At 32.0% G+C, this 10,124-nt stretch overlaps 1 protein-coding gene and 1 long non-coding RNA gene across 2 annotated transcripts; both read right to left on the reverse strand.

Moving 5' to 3' along the window:
• Window positions 1–2,843: 2,843 nt before the first annotated feature.
• Window positions 2,844–4,120, reverse strand: LOC125588909. Its single transcript, XR_007325103.1, has 2 exons — window positions 3,438–4,120; window positions 2,844–3,347 (listed from the first exon to the last, which is right to left on the reverse strand). It is a non-coding gene; the product is annotated as an uncharacterized LOC125588909 (long non-coding RNA).
• Window positions 4,121–7,922: 3,802 nt separating this feature from the next.
• On the reverse strand, window positions 7,923–9,847 carry LOC106406682 (probable WRKY transcription factor 70). Its single transcript, XM_013847385.3, has 3 exons — window positions 9,316–9,847; window positions 8,746–8,847; window positions 7,923–8,566 (listed from the first exon to the last, which is right to left on the reverse strand). The coding sequence occupies exons 1-3, from the start codon at window positions 9,648–9,650 to the stop codon at window positions 8,152–8,154; spliced, it is 852 nt and encodes a 283-aa protein (XP_013702839.2). The 5' UTR covers window positions 9,651–9,847; the 3' UTR covers window positions 7,923–8,151.
• Between the last annotated feature and the right edge of the window lie 277 nt (window positions 9,848–10,124).

Below are 10,124 nucleotides of genomic sequence, written 5' to 3' on the forward strand. Positions count from 1 at the left end.
AAAGCGAGGTATGTGTGTCTTAAATACCGATTCTTACCACCAGAGATGAAAAAATAAAATATAATAATAAAATTGATAAAAAATGTTTAAAGTTTTTTTATTTTTATCTTAAAAGTTGCATTGGTTTTTAAGCGGTTGTCAAAATGTCTAAGTATGTGTCTTTTTAATTATATATCTTTTCATTTAAGAGTTGCATAAATTTTTAAAGAATTATCTTGTCGTAAAAGATGTATTTTTATTCTAAAAATTGCAATAAATTTTTAATAGGTTATTAAGAATGTCTAAAAAACATATCTATTCATTTTGAAAACGACATATGTTCTAATGAGTTCTTCTCTTTCTTTTTCCTATATATTTTATGTACATTTTAAAGAATCTTAAAATTGTCTTAAAAAGATTATGGTAATTCGGTTTGTTGGGTACTTTGACTATTTTATAATATTATATATAAAAAATATATAGTTTTAAACTATATTTTCTGGTTTATAATCATGTTTTAGTGCAGTTTTTTTTTGTTCAATTCAATTTCGTTTTGTTCATATTTCAGATAAACTTTCCGGGTCTATTTAGATAATTTTCTTTATTAATAGATAAGTATTAAGAAAATATAAACCAGAAAATATTCTTACATATGCACATTTTAATTTATGAATGGGTCTGATATATGTGTTATTTATTAAATAAATCTCTAATTACACTTAAATAAGAAATGATTATTGGAGATTTAAGTGAATCTTTGATACCGTTTAACTTAACTATTACAATTTTCTGGCTCGATAAACAATTCCAACTGATAAAATGAAACATTGCAGTTTTTGTTAATTGACTTTTACAATTTTTGGTGATGAACAATTGCAACTTTTGGTGTTAACCATTATAACTCTTGGTTAACCTTTCGAATATGTGAAATGATGTGTCTTTTCATCCTAAATATTGCATGAAATTTTAAGAGATTGTTAAAATATATAAGGAAGTGTATTTTTATAAAGTGTGTCTTTTCATGTTAAAATTACAATGAATTTTAAAAGATTGTAAGAATGCGTACGAATTTTTCTTTTATCATAATTTTTTTTTATAGATTTTTTAATAGTTAACTTTTGTCTAAAGATGTGTTTTCTATTTTATAAAAAACATATATTTTTAAAGGATTTTCAAAATGTCTGAGGATATATATTTTTATCCTAAAGTTTGCATAAGTTTTTAGTGAGTTATTCTTAGGTCATTTTTATCCATTTTATATAAACTTTAAGAATATTAACATTGTCTACACTTATCTGCGTATATGATTTTCAGTAACTTAATTATTTTTATGATATTATATATTTATAGATCATTACGACTATTAGTGATGGCAAACTTTGCATGGTGATAAACTATTACAACTGTGGTAAACCATTAAAATTATTGGTAGTAGACTTTGATGATTAAACATTGTATCTTTGGTATTAAATATTATTATAATTCTTGACTAACTATTGTAATGTTTGGTTGTTGACCACTTCAATCTTTAACTCCCTATAAGAAGTCGTAATATTGACAAATCATAATTAAAACTAAATAAAAATTTGAAATAAAAAGAGATGAATTTTAATTGATTATCAAATATCTTGAAGAAAAATATAATTAAAACAAAATTTTTTAGTTATTATTCATGTATATTAGCCATTAATAGAATGAAAATTTGATATTTTATCATGTATTATTGCTATTAATAATTTTTTGAAAATTTTAAATAACTTAGCTAAACGGATAATAAAACATAAATCTTATTTTGTATTGACATATTTCAAATTATATTACCACCAAAAATACAAAAATATAGATTTTTAGTATTTTCAATAAAAGAATATAGTTGGGTGCAAGATAATTTTGTAATACAATATTTTCTTAAAAACAATTGTAAACAGTATTTTTAAAAGGTTATTTTATAAAATAAAGCATAATTATTTTTATAAAATGAGTTTATGTACGATATCGCACATGTTCCTTACCTAGTTAAGATAAGAACAAGTTAAATACAAAATTAACATGCAACTCTTTGTTGTTTTCCTTATTATTATTAATATTTAGAAGAAAAACATCTCATTTTATATCTATATTCATTACATACTTCTTTAATCTCAAAGCAGATCATCATTCTTTTCCTCTTGTCTACAATGATATCTTCCATTTAGTCATGAGTGTAGTTAAACGAATAGCTATATATATATATATATATATATATATATATTTTATTTTTTTCATGTTTCCCGGTTTACTTTACCAATCAAACATCACAACTCCAGCAGCCAAGCTATATATATCTATATAAGTAAGATTCCATGATGATTTACATATATATATATTTGTCAGGGCCATGCAATACTTCGTTTGAAAAAGCCAACGGCATCATGCCACCAAGCTATTTCCAATTTACGGGACTTTTTAATTATTTGAAGCTATATATATATTAAATAAATAAAAATTGCTATATTATAGAAATAAAACCACATAATTACATATATAATTATATATATATATATATATATGTGGAAAACTCAGTTAAAATACAGGTTTTATAGTGTTTGAACATTTCTTTCAAAAATCTACACTAATAATACTAAAATAAACAAAATATAAAAAATATTTAAAACAAAATGGGAATTCCGTTAAAACCAAAACAAAATGGCAATTAAATAACTTAATTTATTATTTGCCTTAGGGCAACCTTACCGGTTAAATCTTTAAAATGAGTTTGTTAGCCACAAAATAATATTATTTTGTTATGTTTTATTAAATATTTTAATTTTGTTTATTTATTCAAAGGCAAAACCAGTAACAATTTCACATTTGGCCAGTAGAGGTTCTAAAAGTATCGATTATTTAGAATTTTTATTCGTCTGTCTTTTTTTTTCCATATGAAGAATTTCATTGATAACATAGAAAGATACATGGTGAAACACTAAATCCGGCAGAACACATACGGATCTCCGGAAACGAAATCACAACAGTGGGAAACTTAAGCTCAAAAGGATAGGACACGAGCAGCTAAACAATCAAATAAACCATAACTACACCTTGCTAAGAGAATCCCAGAAACAAGCTAACAAGAGATAATAGAACAAGAATTTAATTGACTACGACTAGCCGGTCTTCTTGCTACGAACAGAGAGCAAGAGAGCACGCACCACAGAGGACTTCAAGAAGAATAGCAGCACCCTCATCTGAACCACTCGTTCACGATGACTACACACAAACCACTTTGCGAAACCAAAATAACACCCAAAGAGAAGCAACACCCGATACAAATTAAACCCCCTACTCAACATACCCTTCATCTGGACACTTCAAAGCCTTAACCTCTTTAGCTTCAACACACAGAAGCCACAGAGGATAAACAAATACCAAAGTGCGACCAGTAAAATAACCTTATTCAAGGGACAGAGAAGGACCCTTACCAACAGGGAGATGGAGAGGTGTCCTGAAACCAGCTTCTCCTCGACCACAATACCAACCAACTGCTCATCCCACGTCACGCCGCTGCTTCACCGTAGCTGAATCAAAGATCAACTAAGAAAAACTCTACACTCCAAGCACAATTAATCGGATTCAAACGCAGGCAAGATGATCAAAACAGAAACTGACGAAGAGGGACATAGGGCTAAAACCCAGCAGAATCCACCATGATAAATCAACAACGAACTCCAACCCGCCAGTTCAGAACCACCAGAATGACGATTCACGAACTCTTCGACCCGGAACCTCTCCTTTGTTCAGATCCGAAGCTACCCAGAAAACTGACCACACAAACTACAATAGAAGAAGAAAACACTCGGACTGGACCGACGGTGACGCTAACGGAGACGCCACGCGCCGGCCAGAGGAGGAGCAAAGCCGGCGGCTGTAAGTTCAGGCAGATGTGGTCGAGAAAATATTAGGTTTTTTTGGATTGCTTTTATATCCGTCCATCTCTCTCCATCTTTCTCTATTTATGATTTTTTTTCTAAAAATCCCCGATGGAGTAGCTCTTAGGCTTCTATAAAACTAGGCATGACACTAATACTTGTATATATATTTACTTATCATAATAATCAAACATTTTATTGATGCACTAATTAAAGGGTAACATTGGTAGAATGTAGCGACTAACATCTCTGTACTGAGTACACTCGGCCATGTTCAAAAAGCCGGTAGGCAGAAGTCGGGCAGTTGGCACCTAGCTAGCAATTTACTTAACATCAGAGAATAAACAGTGATTAATCGGAGAGTAATTTTTTGTGTTGCACGGAAGCTTCATCGGACGTCCGCTTCCCATTTCGGAACCGGAATCGAAATTGGAACTTTGTGGAAGCTTACGGAATCTCGCTTCCAAAATGCTTCTAAAATATTCTCACGATTCCGTTTTTGAATCACGCTCCCATTCTTAAAAAAAACCACAATGTCTTATATCAATAAAAATATAAAATTATAATTTTAAATTTATATAAAATCCAGATTTTAATAGTATTGAATAGAGAGAATAGAAATATACAAATATTAAAATTAATACTGTAAATTATTTTTATGCATTGAGGTTTTTATTAAATATAACTCATATATTCAAATATCTTATGTCAATTAATTATAAAGTATTAAATACACTTAATATAATAATTTATTTAAAATTTAATATATGTTATTTTCACACTTTTAATATGAAATCATTTCAAAAATTATTATAAATGAATAAATGCTTTTTTATAAATTTAAATCATATAATTTTTAGTTCTAGATTTTTTTTTTAATTTTTTTATATATATACATATGGATACGCTTCCAACACGTACCCGTTTCTTTCTTTTTTAAAATCTCGCTTTTGCGCTTCCATTCTCTTCCGATTCCACGTACCCGCTTCCGTTTCCATTTAACATAGGTAATTTTAAAATATCTGGCTGTTATATATTCTCATCTAATTTTGGTAACTAAATTATATTAATTTTAAAACTCGGTTAACGTAGCGCATTTTGAAACATGTAATTTCTGAATTATACAACGATTTTGTAATTGAGCGAAAGGGACTACGAGTAGAAACTAGTTTAGTAGATGGGAATCCCTGTTCTAAAACTCAGCGGCGTAGGCGATTTAGCGGCCGAGAAATCGCTGAGTAACCGTGGCGAACTGAAGTTAAGTGTTCAAAAAATCGGATTTAAAAGAAAAAACTAAAAATTTCACTCATTTGGACTTGTAAATCGAATCATCTACCTAAGATCTATAAAGTTTAAGCAAAAATAACAAGAAAAACAAAGAAAAATGCTTTAGAAGTCATGAAAATCAGACTGCCTTCGCGTAATAAAGTTGCAGGGAAACAAAAACCTAAGAGCATGATTATTGGGAGATTCTTAGGGTGGAGTTCTTAGCGGAATATAAGAACCAATCTCTTAACTTTTAACTAAAAAAGCTAAGAACCGGTTCTTAAATAAGAGTTTTAAGAGCATGTTTATTGTAGGTCTCTTAGGTTGGGTCTCTTAGCGTAATATAATATACAGTCTCTTAGTTTTTAACTTAAAAAGCAAAGAGATCCACTACAAGAAAAATGGCTTTCCTTAGCGGCCGAAAAACGCTATCTAAAGATTTTATAGCGGTTTTACAAGTGTTGTATCATCGCCCGTCATAATAGATCAGTCACTTTAGATAGCGGTTTTTGGCACTGCTATGTTATTGTGATAAACTATAACGTTTTTTTATGTGCAATTAAAAATTCTTAAATAGCGTTTTCTTTTTGTTATTGTTCAAATTAAAATTAATTTATTTAAATAGTTATTTATTTTAAAATTATTTATTTTAAATTTATTTATTTTCCGTTAATTATCTCAAAATAAAACATAATAAGTTGTTTTTATTAAACAATAAAAATTACATTCGATATAAAATAATAATTGGTTTACACTAAACCAAATTTTGTAAAAATTAAACCTAATCTTAATTAGACCTAATTCAAGACCTAATCTTCTTGGGCCTGCCTCCTCACCAGCTTCTCTGTCGCCTCCTCGCCGCAAGCCCCATGACCACCACCTCTTATATCTTCTCCATCACCTCGTAGCCGCAAACCCAATGACCACCACTGCGTAGATGTCCCCCCCCCCCTCTTGCTTCTCGGAATCCGCTCAACCTGACGGAGCAGACAAGATTCGGTGAAAACTAACAGTCTCTATGCGTCGGGTGGGCCTTGAGCGATGGTTCCCTACGAAAGATCCAGTGTCTTGGTGTCTCGTCGGTCGATGGTGGTTGCCTCCGTTCGAGGACGATGGGGTTCTAGGGTTTGTCTCCGACGGCGTTGATTCTTCTCATGAACCGGAGCTGTGGAAGGTGTTCTTCCTCAGACTTTGAGCGGCGACTCTGCAAAGCGAGATACAGAGGTTAGGGTTTCGGGAACCGACGTTCTTTCGATTTCTGGTGATTTGAGGCCGCGGGACTATCCGGTGGTGGCAAAATCTCTGAGGATTCTCTTGACAGAGCTTGGCTGGTCTTGGACGCCCCATTTCGGTGAAGTCACGAATGCGATTTGCAGGTGACTGGTGGTGGTGAGAGAAGACGGTGGCGAATGGGAGAGATGGTGGACATTACGCCATGGATGAACGCGATGTGCAGAGAGAAAAGAAAGATGTATTTTATTTTGTTTAGATGAAGTGAGATTGTGATAAAAAAAAAGAAGAAAGAAAAAAGATGAAGTGAGATAGAGAGAAAAGCGTACAGAGTAAGATAGATGAGAAATAATACATTGATTCTTACCCATTGATTTATGTAATCCAGTGGCCAAAAATAGTGATCCAGGATTTCAAAGAATCAACCAATACAAAAGGAGCACCAAGATAATAAGTTTTGGCCTTTAGATCATAAACTAATCAATGGCCCAAGAAAAACAACACAACCTTTATTTTATCTATAGTTGTTTTAGAAATTGTTTGAACTTAAAAAATTAGATAACATATTTAACTTGTTTCAAATATAAACTTGCGAATTTGAATTTTGTGGTTATATTGAAGAGAAAAACTGATTTGTTAGTTTTGTGTTTATGTTAAAACAAATAGAATTTGAATTTTAAGGTTTTAAGGTTTTAAGTGTATTGGGTTTTTTTAGGGTTTAAGAGTTTAAAGTCTGAGTTGAATTCTGTGAATACACATATAATAAATGTATTTTGGTTTTAACGTGTATGTTTTTAGGATTGAAAATTTAAAACTATTAGATATGAAGTTTACGATTTTAGATTTAAAGATTATGTATGATATAGAGTTTGGATTTAGTGAATATAGGGTTTGGTGTTTAATTTGAAAAAGTTTAAGTTTATAATTTTATATTTAAGATTTGGAGTTTAAGTTATAAAACATTATAAAGACTATTAGTGTATTAGAATTTAAGATTTGTGTTTAGAGTATAGGGTTTAAAAACTTGTTTAGGGTTTAGGGATTTAAAAAGTTAAACATAGCGTTTTTAATTATGTGCTATTAAAAATATGCTATCATAGCGTTTCAAAATATACAAACGCTATATAAAATTATGAGGTATGTCAACCATAACAGAAAAGTAAAAAACGCTATCCTCTACTGCTATCAAAACCCTTTTTCTTGTAGTGAGACGTCTCTTAAATAAGAGATATAAGAGACGTCTTTTAGCTTTTTTAGTTAAAAGCTAAGAGACCGTATCTTATATTACGGTAAAGGACCCAACCTAAGAAACCTGCAATAAACATGCTATAAGAGCCGGTTCTTAATTTTTTTAGTAAAAGTTAAGAGACGAGTTCTTATATTCCGCTAAGAACCCCACTCTAAGAACTCCCCCACCCCCCCAATAATCATGCTTTAAGGAAGAAGACTAAATAGAAATGACAATTCTACCCCTCATTTAAAGAAAAACTTTAAAACTGTTAAAACGTGCAGCATGCGAGCTTCGAAGCCGGGTTGGGAATATAAGAGAATAGACTTTATACTTAATCCAACAAGAGTATCATTACAATATTCTAACATATGTACAATAGGCTCATTTAAGAAGATAACATTATATATGTATGTTCCATTCTACTAGCCTGATGATTAATTCTCTAAATAAGATGACAAAATATAGATTTTCCATTCTATAATAATGTAAAATCAAGCTAGATTCGAACATCGTTTGAAATAAGAGAGCTGCTCATTGTGGCTAAACCGAAAACTGCTGGCAACTCCACAGATCCGCGGAATCCAAACCATTGATAGATGTACTAGTTTCCCCACAACCGTAAACAGCCTCATGATGATGATGGTGTTCCTCTGCAAAGACCAACATTTCCTGCCACACCAATTGCAAGTCACTCTCCGTTGACGAACCATGATGGTGATTTTCTTCCTCTTCCTTCATCGAGATCATCAAACTAGGACTCTGGATCTCTTCAGAATCCGTGATGATCTCATCATGATGAATACAAGGCTTGATTTTGGGTGTTACTTCGTTGGTATTACACGTGTGGTTTCCGATGTATGTGATGCTGAACATCCTGGGTTCAGACTCTAGCTTCTGCACTTGCTTTGTTGCCTTGCACCCTTGAGTGTATTTGTGTGTGCACCTAAAGTAACTTCTGCAAAACATTAATGAACAAAAGAAAAATTTAGACCAGATGTATATTCCACAATCAATTAAATCCAGACAACATAGATGGTAGATATAAATGCGGTCGATGTATAATAATGCTCCACCAACATGAATATTATACATACGTCTTTTTATATTGGTGATGAATATAAGTGTAAAAATAACCTTGGGAATTTGGCATTAAGAATCTGTTTTTGTCCATATTTCCTCCAAGAAAATGTGTCCTCAAGTACGGTAGACTCTACAGTCCACGTCTCTGATTTCTTCCTGCTCAAAATGTTGGTGAACTTATAAATAAAACATTTGGCGTTTTATGTAATTATTAGTCTTGGAACCAAAGCTAAATATCTTGTTTGTTTGTGGACCAAGCACATTACTAGATCTTAAATGATCGCCTTCTTTATTAGTATCCAAATCAATTGATTTATATTGTATGACCATTATAAACAAAATAGAATGACAAAGGATATTATATTAAACTCCATATCACTATGGTAAATAAGTACAAAAAAAAAAGATATACTACCTTATAACCTAGTGGTATTTACTAATACCACAACCCTGTCATAATAAACTTGGATTCAAAACTCTTGCGTGTGTGAATTGTAGTCCGGTAATTGGAGAAATAATATGTAAAGGGATAGAGCTAATTCACTTGTCACTGATTGATTTAAGTCAGAGGCTGTGGAAACTTAACACGGTAACAAAAACTAAGCGTGAGAAGGTGAAACTTACTTTCTCTTGTAGCATCCTCTTTTACCCTTAACTGGTCCCAATCTTTTCTGACTATCGCCAGAATCCTCAAGCTTGCCGTCGTTGTCGCAGGAAGCATTTTGAGAGCCTTCGGCGGCTGTGACGAGATAAGAGGGGGAGATGGGTTCGAAGGAATCAAGAGCAGAGATTGTGTCACTGATAGACCCCAATATTTTCTCCACGAGATCCTTCGCTGGACCCAAATCCGACCCGTCTTGAGAGAGGAGTTGCTGAACCTTAGTGGTCATCTCGTGGCATTGAAGAAGTTGGTCCCTAACTTTTAGCTTTATTGCTTTGTTATTACTAGCAATATCCATTTTGTTGAATCTGAGGGAGTTTTTGGTGGTTTTTAATGTTTTCCTCTCTTGGTGTGGGCTATATGATTAAAAGGGAGGAGAAGTGTGTGTGTAAATATAATGGAGAAAAGAAACTTGTAATGATGAGATCTTTTCTTTTGTTGGATTGCTTTGATTTTTTTGGAGAGAGAGGAAGATGTGAGGAAATGAGAAGGAAGAGAGAGATGGACAAAGACAAGAGAATGCGATGAAACTTATCCCTTTTTCATTTGCTTAGGGGAGCTTCATGACGTTGCATGAGTGACTTGGTGATGATGTCACTCTCACCTTAATGAGAAGGGAAAACAAGTTTTGCTTACTTAGGGTTATTCAATTATTTCTATAAGCCTTGGATCAAAATTCTTATTCTCATTGATTTCATATGGTTTTCGAAATAGAATCCAACTCTTATTTGATCTAGTAAGATAATGATTACATTACTTGAATATATTTACA

Source organism: Brassica napus, chromosome C6 (genome assembly GCF_020379485.1).
Source record: "Brassica napus cultivar Da-Ae chromosome C6, Da-Ae, whole genome shotgun sequence".
Classification (NCBI taxonomy): domain Eukaryota; kingdom Viridiplantae; phylum Streptophyta; class Magnoliopsida; order Brassicales; family Brassicaceae; genus Brassica; species Brassica napus.

Coding starts and splice junctions, on each gene's coding strand:
- LOC106406682 (XM_013847385.3), bottom strand. CDS start 9,650: ATGGATATTGCTAGTAATAACAAAGCAATAAAGCTAAAAGTTAGGGAC. Junction 8,848..9,315: donor AGAGGATGCTACAAGAGAAA/GTAAGTTTCACC, acceptor CATTTTGAGCAG/GAAGAAATCAGAGACGTGGA. Junction 8,567..8,745: donor CTTAATGCCAAATTCCCAAG/GTTATTTTTACA, acceptor AATGTTTTGCAG/AAGTTACTTTAGGTGCACAC.